The sequence below is a fragment of the Amphiura filiformis genome, unplaced genomic scaffold (assembly GCF_039555335.1).
Source record: "Amphiura filiformis unplaced genomic scaffold, Afil_fr2py scaffold_22, whole genome shotgun sequence".
NCBI lineage: Eukaryota > Metazoa > Echinodermata > Ophiuroidea > Amphilepidida > Amphiuridae > Amphiura > Amphiura filiformis.
In genome coordinates, this window is record NW_027305486.1 from 2,246,782 (window position 1) to 2,270,153 (window position 23,372).

At 38.1% G+C, this 23,372-nt stretch overlaps 1 protein-coding gene across 1 annotated transcript in view; it reads left to right on the forward strand.

Moving 5' to 3' along the window:
* The first annotated feature begins 2,975 nt into the window (after positions 1-2,975).
* Positions 2,976-23,372, forward strand: part of LOC140143465 (snake venom 5'-nucleotidase-like) — a 90,389-nt gene continuing 69,992 nt past the window's right edge. Inside the window, exons 1-2 of the mRNA XM_072165297.1 lie at positions 2,976-3,584; positions 4,964-5,177. Of these exons, the coding sequence (XP_072021398.1) occupies positions 3,219-3,584; positions 4,964-5,177 (580 nt within the window). The 5' untranslated portion in view covers positions 2,976-3,218. The remainder of the gene's footprint in view (positions 3,585-4,963; positions 5,178-23,372) is intronic.

Genomic DNA, 23,372 nt, shown 5'->3' on the forward strand with positions numbered 1-23,372 from the left:
CGAGATGATTGCACACTGTAAAAGAGCTATTGTTATAATGTTTGATGAAATCGTGTTTAACTATTTGCTTAAGAACGGCACAATACAGATAAAGCAGACAGATTTACTACATGTGGTACATGTATTTACATAATAGGGAATGTGTGTGAGTCGAGTATTACCTAATTATAATAGGGGCGTATCCAAAAATGAATTCACGCCCCTTTCAAATGTCGAGCCAAAGTGCAGGCCCTATGTATCAGGGCCCCTATATATCGCGGGCAAAAGTTTTTTACGACCCCCCCCATCTTGGGTCGAAAATTTGTGTGACCCCCCTGTGCTATTTCACAACAAAGGGTACATCATACAGATAAGGGCGCCCTGCCCGCGCCCATCACCCATCACCATTTATAGGCCCTACGCCACATGAACATGCTACAACACACATAATACGGCCGTATTTTATTTTTAAAACGTAGTTTAAAAACTCTGCAAAGTAAATCACAACTCACCAATACTATATTCCACAAAATTGGACATTAATGTATTCGAATCACTGAGGTGTGTCCAAATGTATATCAATTTCTTTTGGCCTGAACTCAGCAATTGTTATACCGTTACGGTTGGTTCATTCAGTGATAGACATGGAATAGTTTTAAGGTGACAGAGAACAGGTGTGTAGTTCGATTCCAAAACCATTCATACCTATCACCTGTTTTTATCTGTATTATCATGCGATTGGCCCGTGGTACCTTATACGACTGTCAAAATTTTATTTCAATGAATATGATGAGATTGACTGTGCCATGAGTGACATTGTATTGTATACCCTCTATTGCTTTAGACTTGACCAAGTCTTTTGACATGGTTAGAACAGTAAACTTGATTTTCAATTGAAAATTCATGTAGACTGTATTATAATAGGCCTATGCCTAAATTACTAAAGTTATAATGGGTGTGCGACATTATCATTATCAAGATATCATAGGCCTATTATTTTGTATTTAACATATAGGCTCTACTTTACAGTTAACATAGTAGGCCTACTTTATGAAGTAGTGTCAATGAATTATCAAAAATGAAAATTCATGTAGGCCTATATACCAAAATTATTAAGTTCAAAATCTTCCAAACAAGATATAAAAGGTAGGCCTATAACTTACAAGGGTACTATTTTGGTGCCACAGCTGCATGCATGTATAAATCTAAGACCAATTGTAGGATATTGAGTTTGGATCTATGATTTGGTCAGTTTCCTAAAACTTGTGAGTACACTATTTTTGGTCCTACTTGTATGTAATCTAACAGTATGGAAAGTGGTGCCAGGTGCAATGCCAGCCATTTACATGTAAACACTAAAGAAACCACCATGAGGTAATATCAGCACATTTAGACCTATATTTATTGCAAGCTGGATTTGACCAGAGATATGAGACAACACAACGTGGGGGGGGGGGGCATATAAAGCAATTGTTGAATAGGCCTATATTGTGTGCTTTCCTGTGACTTATAGACCCAAAGCCTTGGGCCAAGGCTACTATAATTGCTTTAAGCAATGCGTAATGTAAAGCCAAAATATATATTAGTCAAGGTCTGGCCGTCTGTTAACGACATGACAACAGACACGCCCCCAGTACAAATAGTTGCAGCTTGTAAAAGATACTGTTTATGGCAAAAACATTAAAAATGATACTTTAAGGTATTGTTTTGTTAATTTTTGTATGGCACATCATACATACACATGCATGTGCTGAGGTCAAAAAGGTAACAATTTTGTTTTTGACCCCTGACTCACCTGCCATTCCAAAACACCCCTTAACTCTTTTAGTTTGCAATTGTACACATTTTATTGTTACGCCCTGTACGTGACTTGCGTAATTGGTACTACAAGTTCGTGGATTTTCTTTGCGATGCAGAAGTTTGCATTTTAATATTAATAACCGTATAGTATATTAGGCCTATTACCCGGATAATTCTTACGGTAACTCATACACAAAGCATGATGCTTGAACCACAATAATAGACCCAATATTGATATTATGAATAAGTAAATATAATCTACTCGAACAAAGTTTATTTCCACTTTCACATGATTACTTTAAAGGTGATGTGAAACTCATCAGCGGTTTTTGCCGGGTCGAGAGGGGGCGATTTTTGGCGGGCCTTTCGGAAATCCCCCCTCCCACTGGGAGGGCTCATAACTATTGCACAGACCCTCATCCTAAATTATTACTTGCTTTTGTCATGCGTAAGAAATGAAATGTACTGTTACTTCTAATCACAGCTTTTTGAATTTTTCAAATCAACAGAATAGGCAAAATGCAAGTTATGCAAAAAAAATGATTTGTAATTTTAGGGTGGGAGTATTTCGTTTGAACCCTGTACAGTACCTTTAATTATTGCGGTAAAGAGCCGGAGTATGCATGACTTATCACGTTTATTGACTTAAATCATGAAATAGCTGTACAATCGTCAATTTATAGCAATTATTATGTGGGTTTCAAATATTGATTCAAATAATCTTTTGCATGCGACATGATTTGATTTTCCTTACTTTCCAGTGTTATAAAATAAAATTAAGATATACAAGGGTATATTATTACTTAATTCGTTCTTATTTCGTTCTATTTTTTTTTTTTCGAGGGGGGTTCCTCTTGCCAAATTTAAGGGGCGGGCGTGTGCCGTATGTGCTGATTTTAGGTGCAAACCATAATAATAGTTTATTATTTAGGCATACTCGTAGGCCTTACTTTTCATATACTTAATTTGTGAATTTTGTTTTGTTAAAAATGTAAATGTTTGGTCGAGTGTTTGAGAACAACGCGGGAATTCAAACATAGACAGTGCAGTGGGAGGTTCTCCGTCTAGGCCTATATATGTTTCAACGGACCGCACACATCAACGAAGATAAAGACAATTCTGCCAGAATGATATTCGCATAGTCAGGGCTAGCAATGTAGGCCTACCAGTCCCGCTACCAGTAAAGGGTTAATACATATCATTAATTCAATGACTGGTATTAAAGTAAACCGCTGCCACCGATGATTACGTCAATTAAAAGTGCAATCCAAACGAACATAGTCACACTGCAAAATTTTGTCACTGGCATTGGATCGATTAATAGGGACATGGCTTTGATGTGAACCCTAGAGGTAGTAGGCCTATAGCGTAGGAGCTTGAACTGTTGACTGTTGAAGAGCCGTATTGACTGATATTTAATTAAATCTCTGCATTGCAATATGGCTTTCCAATTTCGTTTGAATTTGCGTTCACAAATCTTGGCCCCAACTTTGACTGTACTACTGTTAGCACTACCACAAATATTACAGGCCTACGATTTAACAATTCTTCATACAAACGATGTTCACGATCGTATGGAACAGTTTGATGTAGGTGGTGGATCTTGCAGTGAGGACGAAGCTCTTAATGGAGAGTGTTATGGCGGAGTTGCACGGAGAGCAACAATGATAAATAACATACGGGGAACTGTTGACAATGTGTTGTTTTTGGATGCTGGTGATCAATTCCAAGGAACGAATTGGTTCTTCCTTTACCAAGGATCGGCGACGTCTTATTTCATGAATAAGCTTGGATATGATGCACAGGTAAGAGCAGGCCGTATATATTGCACACAGCGCCAGGGAAGGGGGTGGTTGGAGGGGAGAAAAACAAAACTTCAGTTTTTCCCCGGTTGCCCTCCCTCCGGCCCCGGCCCCAGTCAGAACTAAGCATCATCGAAAATCCCACTTTTTTGGGGGGACTCTAAATTTTATTTTAACGGATAGGCCCAACTCGTCACCCCGGCTCGTCACAAGCGTACTTTCATCGTGGAAAAATGCAAAAATGGTAGGGCCTACGTTTATGCCATTTCTTGTTTGATTTTACCGTGACTTCTTCTTCGGTAAGCCCGTAAGCCTAAGCTGGCGAATGACGTACAAAGACGTAAAAAATAGGGGTCTTGTTTTGTTGTTGTTGTTTCTTTGGATACCATGTAGTGGTATTTTATATTGTTTAAAGCCCGATAAACGATTTCTGTCTAATTTCAAATTGGTTACTCTTTGCCAAATATTATAAAATATTATTAGTGGCAACTGGTAGGAAAGTTTTCTGGTCATTTTAAGCCAAACTAAAACTAACTAGGCCTATGTTGATTATTAGCCGCTTAATGTGGTGTTCTATGGGTAATTTAAAAGTCATATAATTATGACTTTTAATTCAAACATGCTATGTTGTCCTGAAAGCACCGTGAATTTGGTTGAATCCTATTACATTAGTGTAACTTGAGACATGTGTAAATATTACAAATATCCCCCAAAAAATCAATTTTAAAAAAGAAAAGAAATTACAAAACTCATTTTAAATGATCGTTTATGGCTTTATAATTTGTCATTATATCTCAGATCAACAATTTGAAATTAGAGGTTAAAGTCCGGATTAAACAAGTACCTTATTTGTTTAGCCAACACTGCGTAATTAGACAGCCTATTATCACAGATAAAACATTATTTTTGTATCGTTGTTCAGAAGAGTAAATAAAACGTGTCCTACTTCTGGCCGATCGTTTTACACATATGCAAAGTGTCATCAAAATATACCTAATCTTTTGCATATTCCGGTCCGCAACTTCAAGGTCAAGATGTCTTCACACGGTCCGGTGATGTTTGAAGTGTCACGATATTGGCTATGCCGAAAGCCTCAAACGAAACTGACATCCACACGGTTCGAAACCTGTGCATTCATGCGGGGACACCCCATCAGTCAGAAGCACCGTCAATCCGAACCCCCGTCAGTCCGAAAACCCATTAGGACCCTAACCCTAACCCTTACCCTAACCCTAACCATAACCATAATCCTAACCCTTAGGCCTATACCTTATCCCTAATCCTAACGGGTTTTCGGACCGACTGGGGTTCGGATTGACGGTGTTTCGGTCTGACGGGGAGACACCATTCATGCATGTGTGTTTCCCTTTGTTCACCAACAGGCTCTTGGTAATCACGAATTTGACTTGACACCCGACGGTTTGGCGCCGTTTTTGAAGGACGTACAGTTCCCCGTGATCAGCTGTAATACTGATGCATCGGAAGAGCCTGTAATCGATGGGTTGTTCAACAAAAGTGTCGTACTAACTGTAGGAGGCGAACAGATCGGTGTTGTGGGATACACGTACTCAAGAACTAGCGAAATTTCACAAAGTCGTAAGTTTTTATTCACATTTTTGCTTTGCTGGACCCACAGGTTCAGCCTAGAAATAGCGTCTGTTACTTACTTATTTGCTTATTCCAAATCCTCATAATATGCCTCATAATACAATATAAATCGATTTGAAATCCTCATGAAACAAAGTCAAACTTAAGAATCCACTTTTTCGAGATGCTTCAAGATATTTCAAATCCTCATCGCTTCCCTCACAATACAACTTATAAAAAAAGAAATAGATTTTGAAACAAAACAAAGTCAATTTTGTTTATTTCCATCATAATACACACCAAAAGATACGCGGGTTTTAAAACCCTCATTAAACAAAGTCAAACATAAGATAATTTTTTTTTTGGAGGCGTGTTATTTCAATTCCTCATAAAATTCCCTCATAATACAATACAAAAAGAAAGAAATAGATTTTGAAAGTTAAGTTAAGGTTTTTTTTATTATTATATTGTGAGGGAAATTATCAGAATCCGCTTTTTAGAGATGTTTAATATTTCAAATCCTCATAGCTTCCCTCACAATACAACTTATAAAGGAAATAGATTTCGAATCCCTTACAAAACAAAGTCAATCATATACGAATAATTTTTGAGAAACTTATTTTAATTTCTCATAATTTCCGGTGTACTCAAGCTACAGGAACTGAGCTAGTCAATGCCAAGAGTGTACATTGTGTACAGTGTTTGTAGGAAAGTAGACCATTCAGGCCATTCCCGCCCGATGTAAATCGCCACACGGGGGTTGATAATTCCCGTGCATTCATTTCGTAGCATCAAAGTCCAGATGAGCTGCGCTTTTGATTTGTTCGTGTAAGGGTACACTTCCCGCATGAAATTCCGCTCTTTGATTCTCTCATAACGCCATTTTCCTTTTGATATCCAGTTATGAAAGATGCAACAATAATCATCTTTATTCGGTTTGACGTCACACCAGGGTCCTGATCCGACCAGGCCTGCTTTGATGGGAGGTTTTATTGCAGGTGGCCTATATGTGACTTCCTTTACTCCTCGTCGATCCAACTTTTTCTTTTTCAACCGCTCTTCGATGTTGGATTTCTTTGCTTGTATTTGATCCTGTACTGTTTCATCGCGTTGTATTTTACGCGAATAGATGTCAGATTTTACCATGAGTTTCTTATGTTTACCTTGCTTGGCGAGTTTCGAGTTGAAGTGAAGATCTTTCAGCTGCTTTTGTGATTTAGGTGGATTAGTCTTTCCCTCAGACTGGTGTTGGTTTCCACGCATATACATTTCCGCTATTAATTCACAGTCCTCATCCCAACAAAGGGTTGATACAGGCCGCTGATGAGATGATGAAATTGCGATATAGTCTTTGGCATTAAATATGTCTTCTTTGACTTCATCAGGATCGTATCCGTCATCTTTTATTGTAAAACACAACAAATTGTTCGCCGGTTTAAACTTCTTCTTCTTCTTCTTTGACTCATCGTCTTCCAGTTTCCCCATGGTTGTGACACGCTGTTTTCTGTTTAGCTTTGATGAATGACTTTGTTTCCTAGCCAACATGTGTGGGCGAATCCCTTGATGTGGGAAATTCCCGTAATATGATAATTCCCTAATTGCTCGCCGGAGTCGCCGATTCGCCACTTTCGCATTCGCTTCGTTGAGCTATGTCCTCCGCCCTCCGGTAAATATGTTGCTGTCCGAGGCTACTTTTGGGACGCTGACTGCCCTCATCAAAATAATCTAGGCCTACTTTTCGATTGATTTTATTAATAATTGCACCACACGCGTGTAACATTCGGAGCTATTCAGCGATGAGTTCATTGCTGTTCATGCTCGTCAGTGAGTAATGGCGCTATTACACTATCTGGACGGCATCAGGTGGCATCGGATGTGCGGTCGCAATTTCCATTTTATCACATTGGTATTACAGCATGTGTCGTAAACGTTAAACGTACGCTCTCATTATATTATCTAGACTGACATGATAATGTCCCATGTTATGCCTATACCAAAATATTGGTTAGATCATACGTTATTAATTAATCTACTCGTAGGCCTATATAGGCCAGATACAATTTTTGATGTTCATATCAAAACGTTAGGGTACATGATGCAGTCATGTCTACAGTAGAATTCATCTCGACCTTTGCAGGACTTAACCCCATTAAAAGCTATTAAACCAAGATAACACTCATTGAAACAGCTCAACTGATTAAATCGGATCTTCTCATTTGTGCACAAGTGACTGTTTTCATGTGCGATATATATTTAAAACATGTTGAGAATGTCATAAGGATCATTGCATTTAAATTTCAGCTCAATTGGAGCATTTAAAAAAACTTGACCTTTGACCCATTTATGACCCCGTAATGACCTTAAATGAATTTTTGAAACATTTTAAACATGTTTTTGAATGTCATAAGGATCATTGCATTTAAATTTCAGCTCAATTGGAGCATTTTAAAAAACTTGACCTTTGACCCATTTATGACCCCTTAATGACCTTAAATGAATTTTGAAATATTTTCAAAATGTTTAGAATGTCATATGGTGATTTGCATTTAAATGTCAGCTACATTGGAGCATTTTGAAAAACTTGACCTTTGACCCCTTTATGACCCCTTAATGACCTTAAATGAATTTTGAAATGTTTTCAAAATGTTTAGAATGTCATAAGGATTATTGCATTTAAATTTCAGCTAAATTGGAGCATTTTAAATAACTTGACCTTTGACCCCTTTATGACCCTTAATGACCTTAAATGAATTTCAAAATCTTTTTAAAATGTTTAGGATGTCATAAGGATCATTGCATTTAAATTTCAGCTCAATTGAAGCATTTTGAAAAACTTGACCTTTGACCCCTTTATGACCCCCTTAATGACCTTAAATACATTTTAAAATATTTTAAACGTGTTTAGAATGTCATAAGGATCATTGCATATAAATTTCAGCTCAATTGGAGTATTTTCGGTTAAGATGACCTTTTTTGACCCCTGTGACCCCTTGGATGACCTCTGACGTTAAACAACCCATACCTCTTGTAGCCAGCTACCCAATACTGCTTGTGACTGAGTTTGGTCGAAATCCGATCAACGATGTGGAAGTAGTAGCAAATTGTGAGAAGAAAGAAGAAAGAGGAAGAAAGAGGAAGAAAGAAATGGCAACTAGAGCAACTGTGCCCTTGGCAAGGGCACGAGGTAAGTTAGGCGGATGACTGTGACGATCTGATCCAGCAGCCAATGTGCTGGATTGTATTAATTTTAATAAGACTGTTTCGTTAATTGCCGTTTTAATATACCTTGATCGTGGAAAGCTGGCATTTTGAAAACTTTTAAAATATTTAAAACATGTTAAGAATGTCATAAGAATCATTGCATTTAAATTTCAGCTCAATTAGAGCATTTTGAAACACTTGACCTTTGACCCCTTTATGACCCCTTAATGACCTTAAATAAATTTTAAAATATTTTCAAAATGTTTAAAATGTCATAAGGATCATTGCATTTGAATTTCAGTTCAATTGGAACATTTTGGAAACTTGACCTTTGACACCTTTATGACCCCTTAATGACCTTAAATGAATCTTACAATGTTTTTAAAATGTTTAGAATGTCATAAGGATCATTGTATACAAATTTCAGCTCAATCAGAGCATTTAAAAAATTGACCTTTGACCCCTTTATGACCTTAAATGAATTTTAAAATATTTGTCAAATGTTTAGAATGTCATAAGGATCATTGCATTTAAATTTCAGCTCAATTGGACCATTTTGAAAAATTTGACCTTTGACCCCTTTATGACCCCTTAATGACCTTAAATAAATTTTAAAATGTTTTAAACATGTTTAGAATGTCATAAGGATCATTGCATTTAAATTTCAGCCCAATCGCAGCATTTTCGGTTAAAATGACCTTTTGTGACCCCTGTGACCCCTGAATGACCTCTGACATTAAACAAATCCATAAGTTTTGTAGCCAGCTACCCAATACTGCTTGTGACTGAGTTTGGTCGAAATCCGATCAAGGATGTGGAAGAAGTAGCAAATTGTGAGAAAGAAAGAGGAAAGAAGAAAGAACTAGAGCAACTGTGCCCTTTGCAAGGGCACGAGGTAAGTTAGGCGGATGATTGTGATGATCTGATGAAGCAGCAATACTGTGCTGGATAAGATAAGGATCATTGCATTTAAATTTCAGCTCAATTGAAGCATTTTGAAAACTTGACCTTTGACCCTTTATTGCCCCCTAATGACCTTAAATGAATCTTAAACTATTTTAAACATGTTTAGAATGTCATAAGGATCATTGCATTTAAATTTCAGCTCAATTGGAGCATTTTGAAAATCTTGACCTTTGACCCCTTTGTCCCCTTAATGACCTTAAATGAATTAGAAATATGTTTAAATTGTTTAGAATGTCATAAGGATCATAGCATTTAAATTCCAGCTCAATTGGAGCATTTTCAAAAACTTGACCTTTGACCCCTTTATGACCCTTAATGACATTAAATGAATATTAAAATATTTTAAGCATGTTTAGAATGTCATAAGGATCATTGCATATAAATTTCAGCTCAATTGGAGTATTTTCGGTTAACATGACCTTTTTGACCCCTGTGACCCCTTGGATGACCTCCGACATTAAACAACCCATAACTTTTGTAGCCAGCTACCCAATACTGCTTGTGACTGAGTTTAGTCGAAATCCGATCAAGGATGTGGAAGTAGTAGCAAATTGTGAGAAGAAAGAAAGAAAGAAAGAAGAAACTAGAGCAACTGTGCCCTTTGCAAGGGCACGAGGTAAGTTAGGCGGATGACTGTGACGATCTGATCCAGCAGCAACACTGTGCTGAATGGATAGTATTAATTTTAATAAGACTGTTTCATTAATTGCCGTTTTAATATACCTTGATCGTGGAAAGCTGGTATTTTGAAAACTTGACCTTTGACCTCTGTATGACATCCTTAATGACCTTAAATGAATTTTAAAATATTTAAAACATGTTAAGAATGTCATAAGGATCATTGCATTTAAATTTCAGCTCAATTGAAGCATTTTAAAAAACTTGACCTTTGACCCCTTTATGACCCCTTAATGACCTTAAATGAATTTCAAAATATTTTCAACATGTTTAGAATGTCATAAGGATCATTGCATTTAAATTTCAGCTCAATTGAAGCATTTAAAAAAAACTTGACCTTTGACCCCTTTATGACCCCTTAATGACCTTAAATAAATTTTAAAATATTTTAAACATGTTTAGAATGTCATAAGGATCATTGCATATAAATTTCAGCTCGATTGGAGTATTTTGGGTTAAAATGACCTTTTTTTTACCCCTGTGACCCCTTGGATGACCTCTGACTTTAAACAACCCATAACTTTTGTAGCCAGCTACCCAATACTGCTTGTGACTGAGTTTGGTCGAAATCCGATCAAGGATGTGGAAGTAGTAGCAAATTGTGAGAAGAAAGAAGAAAGAAAGAAAGAAAGAAAGAAAAAGAAATCGCAAGAAAGAAATAAGTTAGGCTGCCCGCCTAACTTAAGAAGAAAGAAATGGCAAGAAAGAAATAAGTTAGGCTGCCCGCCTAACTTAACTAGAGCAACTGTGCCCTTGGCAAGGGCACGAGGTAAGTTAGGCGCATGACTGTGACGATCTGATCCAGCAGCCAATGTGCTGGATTGTATTAATTTTAATAAGACTGTTTCGTTAATTGCCGTTTTAGGGGTTTTAATATACCTTGATCGTGGAAAGCTGGCATTTTGAAAACTTTTAAAATATTTAAAACATGTTAAGAATGTCATAAGAATCATTGCATTTAAATTTCAGCTCAATTAGAGCATTTTGAAACACTTGACCTTTGACCCCTTTATGACCCCTTAATGACCTTAAATAAATTTTAAAATATTTTCAAAATGTTTAAAATGTCATAAGGATCATTGCATTTGAATTTCAGTTCAAACTGGAACATTTTGGAAACTTGACCTTTGACCCCTTTATGACCCCTTAATGACCTTAAATGAATCTTACAATGTTTTTAAAATGTTTAGAATGTCATAAGGATCATTGTATACAAATTTCAGCTCAATCAGAGCATTAAAAAAATTGACCTTTGACCCCTTTATGACCTTAAATGAATTTTAAAATATTTGTCAAATGTTTAGAATGTCATAAGGATCATTGCATTTAAATTTCAGCTCAATTGGACCATTTTGAAACATTTGACCTTTGACCCCTTTATGACCCCTTAATGACCTTAAATAAATTTTAAAATGTTTTAAACATGTTTAGAATGTCATAAGGATCATTGCATTTAAATTTCAGCCCAATCGCAGCATTTTCGGTTAAAATTACCTTTTGTGACCCCTGTGACCCCTGAATGACCTCTGACATTAAACAAATCCATAAGTTTTGTAGCCAGCTACCCAATACTGCTTGTGACTGAGTTTGGTCGAAATCCGATCAAGGATGTGGAAGAAGTAGCAAATTGTGAGAAAGAAAGAGGAAAGAAGAAAGAAGAAAGAAATGGCAACTAGAGCAACTGTGCCCTTTGCAAGGGCACGAGGTAAGTTAGGCGGATGACTGTGACGATCTGATCAAGCAGCAATACTGTGCTGGATAGTATTAATTTTAATAAGACTGTTTCATTAATTGCCGTTTTAATATACCTTGATCGTGGAAAGCTGGCATTTTGAAAACTTGACCTTTGACCTCTGTATGGCCCCCTTAATGACATTAAATGAATTTTAAAATATTTAAAACATGTTCAGAATGTCATAAGGATCATTGCATTTAAATTTCAGCTCAATTGAAGCATTTTGAAAACTTGACCTTTGACCCCTTTATTGCCCCTTAATGACCTTAAATGAATTTTAGAATATTTTCAACATGTTTAGAATGTCATAAGGATCATTGCATTTAAATTTCGGCTCAATCGGAGCATTTGGAAAACTTGACCTTTGACCCCTTTATGACCCCTTAATGACCTTAAATAAATTTTAAAATGTTTTAAACATGTTTAGAATATGTCATCAGGATCATTGCATTTAAATTTCAGCTCAATCGGAGCATTTTCGGTTAAAATGACCTTTTTTGACCCCTGTGACCCCTGGATGACCTCTGACGTTAAACAAATCCATAAATTTTGTAGCCAGCTACCCAATACTGCTTGTGACTGAGTTTGGTAAAAATCCGATTAAGGATGTGGAAGTAGTAGCAAATTGTGAGAAGAAAGAAAGAATGATTGTGACGATCTGATAAAGCAGCAATAGGCCTACTGTGCTGGATAGTATTAATTTTAATAAGACTGTTTCATTAATTGCCATTTTAATATACCTTGATCGTGGAAAGCTGGTATTTTGAAAACTTGACCTTTGACCCCTTAATGACCTTAAATGAATTTCAAAATATTTAAAACATGTTAAGAATGTCATAAGGATCATTGCATTTAAATTTCAGCTCAATTGAAGCATTTTGAAAACTTGACCTTTGACCCCTTTATTGCCCCTTAATGACCTGAAATGAATTTAAAAATATTTTCAACATGTTTAGAATGTCATAAGGCTAATTGCATTTAAATTTCAGCTCAATCAGGGCATTTTGGAAAACTTGACCTTTGACCCCTTCATGACCCCCTTAATGACCTTAAATAAATCTTAAAATGTTTTTAAAATGTTTAGAATGTCATAAGGATCATTGCATATAAATTTCAGCTCAATTGGAGCATTTTAAAAACTTGACCTTTGACCCCTTTATGACCCCTTAATGACATTAAATGAATCTTAAATTTTTTTTAAAATGTTTAGAATGTCATAAGGATCATTGCATTTAAATTTCAGCTCAATTGGAGCATTTTGAAAAACTTGACCTTTGACCCCTTTATGGCCCCTTAATGACCTTAAATAAATTTAAACATGTTTTAAACATGGTTAGAATGTCATAAGGATCATTGCATTTAAATTTCAGCTCAATCGGAGCATTTTCGGTTAAAATGACCTTATTTGACCCTGTGACCCCTGGATGACCTCGGACGTTAAACAAATCCATAACTTTTGTAGCCAGCTACCCAATACTGCTTGTGACTGAGTTTGGTCGAAATCCGATCAAGGATGTGGGAGTAGTAGCAAATTGTGAGAAAGAAGAAGAAGAAGGAAAAGAAAGAAATGGCAAGAAAAAAATAAGTTAGGCTGCACGCCTAACTTAACTAGAGCAACTGTGCCCTTTGCAAGGGCACGAGGTAAGTTAGGCTGATGATTGTGACGATCTGATGAAGCAGCAATACTGTGCTGGATAAGATAAGGATCATTGCATTTAAATTTCAGCTCAATTGAAGCATTTTGAAAATTTGACCTTTGACCCCTTTAATGCCCCCTAATAACCTTAAATGAATCTTAAAATGTTTTTAAAATGTTCAGAACATCATAAGGATCATTGCATATAAATTTCAGCTCAATTCGAGCATTTTGAAAAACTTGACCTATGACCCCTTAATGACCTTAATTGGATTTTAAAATATTTTTTAGATGTTTAGAATGTCATAAGGATCATTGCATTTAAATTTCAGCTCAATTGGAGCATTTTGAAAAACTTGACCTTTGACCCCTTTATGGCCCCTAAATGACCTTAAATGGATATCAAAATATTTTTGACATGTTTAGAAAGTCATAAGCATCATTGTATTAAAATTTCAGCTCAATTGGAGCATTTTTCAGTTAAATGACCTTTTTTGACCCCTGTGACCCCTGGATGACCTTCGACGTTGAAAAACCCCATAACTTTTGTAGCCATCTACCCAATACTGCTTGTGACTGAGTTTGGTCGAAATCCGATCAAGGATGTGGCAGAAGAAGCAAATTGTGAGAAGAAAGAAGAAAGAAGAAAGAACTAGAGCAACTGTGCCCTTTGCAAGGGCACGAGGTAAGTTAGGCTGATGATTGTCACGATCTGATGAAGCAGCAATACTGTGCTGGATAAGATAAGGATCATTGCATTTAAATTTCAGCTCAATTGGAGCATTTTGAAAATTTGACCTCTGACCCCTTTAATGCCCCCTAATAACCTTACATGAATCTTAAAATGTTTTTAAAATGTTCAGAACATCATAAGGATCATTGCATATAAATTTCAGCTCAATTGGAGCATTTTGAAAAACTTGACCTTTGACCCCTTTATGACCCCTTAATGACCTTAATTGGATTTAAAAATATTTTTTAAATGTTTAGAATGTCATAAGGATCATTGCATTTAAATTTCAGCTAAATTGGAGCATTTTGAAAAACTTGACCTTTGACCCCTTTATGGCCCCTAAATGACCTTAAATGGATATCAAAATATTTTTAACATGTTTAGAAAGTCATAAGCATCATTGTATTAAAATTTCAGCTCAATTGGAGCATTTTTCAGTTAAATGACCTTTTTTGACCCCTGTGACCCCTGGATGACCTTCGACGTTGAAAAATCCCATAACTTTTGTAGCCATCTACCCAATACTGCTTGTGACTGAGTTTGGTCGAAATCCGATCAAGGATGTGGCAGAAGAAGCAAATTGTGAGAAAGAAGAAAGAAGAAAGAAGAAAGAAGAAAGAAAGAAACGCAAAGAAAGAAATAAGTTAGGCTGCCCGCCTAACTTAAAGAAAGAAAGAAACGCAAAGAAAGAAATAAGTTAGGCTGCCCGCCTAACTTAAGAAAAGAAATAAGTTAGGCTGCACGCCTAACTTAAGAAAGAAATGGCAAGAAAGAAATAAGTTAGGCTGCACGCCTAACTTAAGAAAGAAATAAGTTAGGCTGCCCGCCTAACTTAATGAGAATGTACTGCAATTTATGATCGCCTCGGAAATAATGTAGATGATATTGTTTACTCGCCAATAATTTTTATTCACCTCCACCTATGTATTGAAAATGCTTCGTTCTCTGCCTGAGATCCGCGTTTTTCAGCTTTTCTACGTATTTTGACCAGTCATCTCAAAGCGTTACAACGACATGGGACCATTGTATACCTGGTCGAGGTATCCAATTGAAGCTTGTGATGTTTCCAAGCTTATGATCTAAGAAAGAATTTGATTTGTCAAGTATCTCACTCGCCGGATCGCATACAGCGAAAAATCTGAAAAAATTGGTGCAAGCAAAACCCCAAATCACCTCTGTTTGAACTAGGTATATTGGTCTGTACACAGTCCGTGCACAGTCCGTGCAGTGAGCCGATTGCTATGTTGAGGTTTCACCAAAGGTTAAAGATGGTAATCTGAGACTGCATTGAACTACACACAGAGATCGCGTTTGACCTTGTGATCCCTATAAGCAGTGTTGGAAAGAAGTAATAAGTCGCAGTTTGAAATGGGTCTCTCATAGCTAAAACGTTTTGATATGAGGACCAAATTGATTAGGGGTTGTGCAACAATAATGAGCCGGGATGGGGGTAATATATCCAAACGGCATGCCAATTGCTTGCCCTCTTCTCGGCCTGTCAAAAATATCCCACCCCGCCCAAAAATATTTGCCCTCCTTTGCAAATGCCAATTGCAGTTAGGAACCCAATTTGCATAAATGCGAGTGTAGCCAGCAGGAAATTTTGCACATTTGAACGTTTCTGTACTGTCTTCTTAACTTAAGACGTAAGCATTCTTAAGACTTAAGCATTTTTAAAGAGTCTTATGGAAAAAATTTGCCTCCCCCAAGTTGACATACCAAAAGTTGCTTGCCCCCCCCTTTTTTTTTTACTTGCCAGATAATTTTTTAAGGAATCTTTTGGAAAAAAAATTGCCCCCCCCCCCGACATAATTTGCTTACCCCCCTTTTATTTTACTTGCCATATAATTCAAAGTACCCTCCCAAGGGCTCATAATTTCTAATATTGCACAGCCCCGTATATTATCCTTCATTGGTGCATTTTTGGGTAGGCCTAAGGATTACGTTCGTGAACAACGGTGATGGAGAAACACATTGACTGATAACCATGATAACAACCGAATTAATACTATAAATGTGTGTAACGTGTGCCGGGGACGTGTGATTCATCAAACCCAACGGGAAATCTTCGAATGGTTTCCTGAATCTATGGTCATCGCATAGAGGCAATTTTACTACACAGCACAGCTGAGGCTATTCTAGAAAATAAATGCATACCCCCTACATGTATGTAGGAGTTTGAATTTCCAGACTTTTTTACTTTTTATTGTTGCTGGAAATCCAGACTCTTTTAAAAAGTGTCTAAATACAAGAAAAAACAATCCAGCAAAAGTAGTTCACAATCGAAAGTCCCAAATTTGAGGGTCTCATTTTACTAAATTTGAGGGTCTCATTTCGGACAATTCCGACATTTTTTACAAATTTATTTCTCTACAAGGTGTGTGCCGGGAACAGTCAAATTACACCATTGTCACAGTTCCTGTTTGGCTAATTATAACATTATCTACTGTTTTCAATTGATTTAATTCAATTATTGCAACACAGGCGTGTAATAAATTGGCAATCATGAGTGAGATTAGTCTTGGGCCCAGACTGCGTATGGTTGAACTTCGCGAACCGAATGTGAAGGACACTATCCAAAGCTATACGTCTAGCACTCTTCTTTTGTTCCATTATCTATTGTATTTCTTTTGTTCAAAGTCTGGTCAACTGTCCATTATATCAAGTAATGTGGACAGGTCAAGATAATCTTGGTCAGGTCAAGATAATCTTGGCCAGGTCAAGATAATCTTGGTCAGGTCAAGATAATCTTGGTCAGGTCAATAAATTTTGAACAAGAGAAGAAGATGTTCATATTTAGAAACACTAGCCACATTACTAGACTTTTTGGACATTTCAACAAACTTAAAATGCATCAAATTGCTTTACGAAGTGATCAAACTATAGAGGGCTCTAATTTTGAATTTAATATATTTTACACGATAAGCACAAATTATTATGCAAGTTTATGCATATTAGATTTAAATGAAGATGGTAAACATACTTGTGTGTATTGAATGACACCAAGAACACCTCTATGGAATAATGCAAATTAGTTTGTATTATGTCTCTTAACTTAAGCCTGTATAATTAGGACGAGGGTGTCAATCTACCTTTGTCCCCCCTCTCCCAACAAAACGCAGATTCCGACAAAGTAGGTAACAAAATAAGAGCCATGAGGTCTTAGAAATTAAGTTCAACCAAGGATATTTTGCACCTAAAATGCAGTACATTACAGGCCACAAGTATAGATGTAGAAAAACTACAACAATCCGCGGCCTAACCCCAACCAAAATAGGTCGAGGAGGGTACCCAGGAATATGCGTTAATTCGGTTAAGGACATTTGTTCTAAAAGTATATTAAAGATAAATATATATTCTATGGTGTTAAATGAGTTACCGTCATGTCTAGATAAAACACACCCACTTTGCTAATTTGACCTTTGAACTATTTACATATTCATTATTAATATTACGAATATGTATAAGGAATTAATAAGGCTATCGAGTGGGATAGGACCACAAGTGAATTGAATAGAATCTCCCGTAAAATCAATTGAAATCAATTCTGTATTGATTTGATTAAATCACTTGCATTTGTCAATAGATAGACTCATAGACTCGAACGCAGGACACATGGGAAGAATATTACACTGTCTCGGTGTGTTTTTATTTTGGGAAAACCTTAAACTTTTACAAGATAATCACATCAGCTTTTCCTTTTTTGTCTTTTGGAAAATGAATAAACCATAACAACAAATTCGTTTATTTTGGCTCGCCGTATGTGTAAGATAAACGGTTCAAAACAGACCATTACCATAGATAATCGGTGTCTTGTTGAGGTATGGTTCTCACCCTTTATCTACTACATAATCCATTGTGTACGCTAGGATAGTTATACAGTTGCTTTTGCCCAGCTCCCGACCATACGCCCGAACGCCCGGACAGCTAACCAGTGGCGGGCGCCATGGGTGGTGGGGGAGGGCATGGGGAAAAGGCCCCAAAAACCAGAATTACGAAAATTTCCACTTTTAGCGGCAATTTTACGCAAAATTTGCTGATTCTGCCCCCCCCTGAAATTCACTCCCCCCCCAGGCCCCCCCCGTGCAGCCAACCAACTATCTACAGAGTGTCCCAGAAAAAGTGGGCCCCCACGATGAATTGCGAGATATCTCAGCAAAAACGTATAAATGTTGGATTATATAATTCAGGGTTGCAAGACTACTCCCCATTCCAGAAAAATACAGCACTTTTTTTTGGATTAAAAAAATACTATCCTGTTTTGCCAAATGAAAAATTGCTAAATCCTAATCCTTAAGTTTGTCCTAATTGGCAAAATATTTATTAATATTATTGCAATTTGAAGGAATCTGGTCCAAAAACATGCAATTTTGCATGTTTTCTTACAATTGTAGTCACAAAAATGTAAGACTTGGCACAAGTCTAAGCATTCAAAATCTTGAGTATAAGGTAAATGTTAGATCATAATTTTAATATTATATATTATTTTTGCTAATTAGTTTATGAAAAAGATTGGAAAATGTGTTTTCCACAAATTAGAATGCATAACTTGAAATTAGTCTTTGATTGTCACAGAATACGAAAAAGGTCGAAAAACACCCTACAAATGCGTGTTTTTGGCCCTTATTACCAAAAATTGACCAAGTATTAAAATGTTCCTTTCTTTGCCAGTTAGGACTAACTAAAGGATTAGGATTTAGCTATGTTTCATTTGGCAAAACAGGATAATATTGTTTTAATCCAAAAAAATTAGTGCTGTATTTTTCTGGAATGGGGAGTAGTATAATATAATGTGTTAATAACATTCAAAAAACATTTTCGAAAACATTCTAACAAAATATTATTAAAATTGGGCAAAAAATTGCTTGCCAATAGTATAGCACCCTCTATTATTTTGGACCTACTAGAGTACCTGTAGCTGTGAGGGCTCTGTAGCTGTACGTGAGAGCACCACCAGCATCAGATAGTGATGCTGTTTTACCCCCAATGACCCCATATGACATCTGACCCTAGATGACCTTGGCTTGATACCCTTTGACCTTTGATGACCTCAGTTTTATTTGATACATCCGTTTGAAATTTAGAAATCATTTTCAGCTATGAATGCTGGGAAGACATTGCAATCCTCACAGGGAGTGGTGACATCTTCCTGTTCCTGTCATATTGAGAATTATACCATGTTTAAGCCCTCGTATCAAGGATTCCACCCACCAAGTCTGTGCCCGATCGGACAAAGTTTGAAATTTGACCCCTCCGTAATGACCTTTGACCTCGGTTGACCTCAATGGTATTTTGCGCATATATTCCCTCGTAGCAAGGATTCCATCCACCAAGTTTGAGCCCGATCGGACAAAGTTTGAAATTTGACCCCTCCGTAATGACCTTTGACCTCGGTTGACCTCAATTTCATTTCGGGCATATATTCCCCTCGCATCAAGGATTCCACCCACCAAGTTTGAGCCCGATCGGACAAAGTGTGAAATTTGACCCCTCTGTAATGACCTTTGACCTCGGTTGACCTCGTTTTTATTTCGGGCATATATTCCCTCGTATCAAGGATTCCACCCACCAAGTTTGAGCCCGATCGGACAAAGTTTGAAATTTGACCCTTCCGCTATGACCTTTGACCTCGGTTGACCTCGATTTTATTTCGGCATATATTCCCCCGTATCAAGGATTCCACCCACCAAGTTTGAGCCCGATCGGACAAAGTTTGAAATTTGACCCCCTCCGTAATGACCTTTGACCTCGGTTGACCTCAATTTTATTTCGGGCATATACTCGCCTCGTATCAAGGATTCTACCTACCAAGTTTGGGCCCGATCGGACAAAGTTGAAATTTTGACCTTTGACCTTGACCTCCGATGACCTTTCAAACCACCCCATAAACATGGAATGCCCGATCTCTATCTATATCCGAAATATCGGAGCGATGCGTCGAAGCGTGGCGAAACGCATTGCCGGACAGACAGACACACAGAGCTTATTATTTTATTAGTACTAGTGCACCTGCAGCTGTAATGGCCCTGTAGCTGTAATGGCCCTGTTAGGGCACCAGCTGCATGATAGAGATACTGCTTGACCCCTGATGACCCTTTTTGACTTCATGACATGTTCCTTACATATCAATGATTCTTTTTACCATGTTAAGCCCAATTGGTCATACTCTAACATTTGACCCCATACGACCTTTAACCTCGAGTGACCTCGGTTTGATTTTGTTCATGATATAAAGAATAGCCAGATTGGGTGAAGTTTGAAATTTTGACCCCATATGACCTTTGACATGACCATGGATGACCTTGATGTAATTTTTTTCATGCTCCCCTCATACAAAGGATTCCACCCACCAAGTTTAAGCCCAATAGGGCCAACTTTAAATTTAGCCCCTAGACCTTCGGTTGACCTCAATTTTGTTTTGCGCATATATTCCCCTCGTATCAAGGATTCTACCCACCAACTTTGAGCCCGATAGGACAAAGTTTGAAATCCATGACCTTTGACCTTGGATGACCTCGATGTAACATTTTTCATGCTTCCCTCATACGAAGGATTCCACCCACCAAGTTTGAGCCCAATCGGACAAAGTGTGAAATTTGACCCCTCCGTAATGAACTTTGACCTCGGTTGACCTCGATTTTATTTTGGGTATATATTTCCCACGTTTCAAGGATCCCACCCACCAAGTTAGAGCCCGATCGGACAAAGTTTGAAATTTGACCCCTCCGTAATGACCTTTGACCTCGGTTGACCTCGAGTTTATTTTGGGCATATATTCCCCTCGTATCAAGGACCCCACCTACCAAGTTTGGGCCCGATCGGACAAAGTTTGGAATTTTGACCTTTGACCTCCGATGACCTTTAAACCCACCCGGTCAACATGCTTTACCCGTTACCTATCCATATCCGAAATATCGCATCGATGCGTCGAAGCGCGGCGGAACGCATAGCCGGACAGACAGATAGAGACCGCTTATTATTTTATTAGTACTAGTGCACCTGCAGCTGTGAGAGCCCTGATGCTGTGAGAGCACTGGCATGATAGCATTTCTGTTTGACCCCAGATGACCTTGGTGTAATTTTTTCATGCCCCCCTCATACAAAGGATTCCACCTATCAAGTTTAAGCCCAATATGGCAAAGTTTAAATTTAGCCCCTACATGACCTTTGACCTTGGTTGACCTCAATGTTATTTTGCGCATATATTCCCCTTGCATCAAGGATTCCACCCACCAATTTTGAGCCCGATAGGACAAAGTTTGAAATCCATGACCTTTGACCTTTGACCTCGGATGACCTCCATATAATGTTTTTCATGCTTCCCTCATACGAAGGTTTCGACCCACCAAGTTTGAGCCCGATCGGACAAAGTTTGAAATTTGACCCCTCCGTAATGACCTTTGACCTCGGTTGACCTTGATTTTATTTCGCGCATTATATTCCCCTCCTATCAAGGATTCCACCCACCAAATTTGGGCCCGATCGGACAAAGTTTGAAATTTTGACCTTTGACCTTGACCTCCAAAACCACATGGCCAACATGCTTTTCCCAATACCTACCTATATCCAAAATTTCAGCACGATGCGTCGAAGTGCAGCGAAACGCATAGCCGGACAGACAGACAGATAGATAGATAGATACACAGATACACAGATAGACAGAGACCGCTTATTATTTTATTAGTATAGATACTAGTGCACCTGCTGCTATGAGAGCCCTGATGCTGTGAGCACTGGTTGACCTCAATTTTGTTTTGCACATAAATTTATATTCCACTTGTATGAACGATTCAAATCACCAAGTTTGAGCCCGATAGGACAAAGTTTGAAATCCATGACCTTTGACCTCGGATGACCTCCATATAATGTTTTTCATGCTCCCCTCATACGAAGGATTCCACCCACCAAGTTTGAGCCCGATCGGGCAAAGTTTGAAATTTGACCCCCATCGAAATGACCTTTGACCTCGGTTGACCTCAATTCTATTTTGCGCATATATTCGCCTCGCATCAAGGATTCCACCACCAAGTTTGGGCCCGATCGGACAAAGTTTGAAATTTTGACCTTTGACCTTGACCTCCGATGACCTTTGAAACTACCCGGTAAACAGCGCCTGCCCGGTACCCATCTATGGCTACAATATCGGAACGATGCGTCGAAGCGCGGCGAAACGTATAGCCGGACACACAGACAGAGCTTATGATTATTATCGTATAGATAGATAGTGCATCTGCGGCTATGAGAGCCCAGATGCTGTGAGAGCACTGGCATGATAGCGATACTGTTTGACCCCAGATGACCTTTGAACTTGGATGACCTTGGTGCAATTTTTGTCATGCTCCCCTCAGTCATACGAAGGATTCCACCTATCAAGTTTCAGCCCAATAGGGCAAAGTTTAAATTTAGCCCCCTACATGACCTTTGACCTCGGTTGACCTCAATTTTGTTTTGCGCATATATTCCCCTCCTATCAAGGATTGCACCCACCACGTTTGAACCCGATAGGACAAAGTTTGAAATCCATGACCTTTGACCTTTGACCTCGGATGACCTCCATATAATGTTTTTCATGCTCCCCTCATACGAAGGTTTCGACCCACCACGTTTGAGCCCGATCGGACAAAGTTTGAAATTTGACCCCTCCGTAATGACCTTTGACCTCGGTTGACCTCGATTTTATTTCGCGCATTATAGTCCCCTCCTATCAAGGATTCCACCCACCAAGTTTGGGCCCGATCGGACAAAGTTTGAAATTTTGACCTTTGACCTCGACCTCCGATGACCTTCAAAACCACATGCCCAACATGCTTTTCCCGATACCTACCTATATGCGAAATTTCAGCGCGATGCGTCGAAGCACAGCGAAACGCATAGCCGGACAGACAGATAGATAGACAGATAGACAGATAGACAGACAGATACAGCCCGCTTATTATTTTATTAGTATAGATATAGACTAGTGCACCTGCGGCTGTGAGAGCCCTGATGCTGTGAGCACTGGTTGACCTCAATTTTGTTTTGCACATAAATTTATATTCCCCTCGTATGAAGGATTCCACCCACCAAGTTTGAGCCCGATAGGACAAAGTTTGAAATCCATGACCTTTGACCTCGGAGTCGAAGTGCAGCGAAACGCATAGCCGGACAGACAGACAGATAGATAGATAGATACACAGATACACAGATAGACAGAGACCGCTTATTATTTTATTAGTATAGATACTAGTGCACCTGCTGCTATGAGAGCCCTGATGC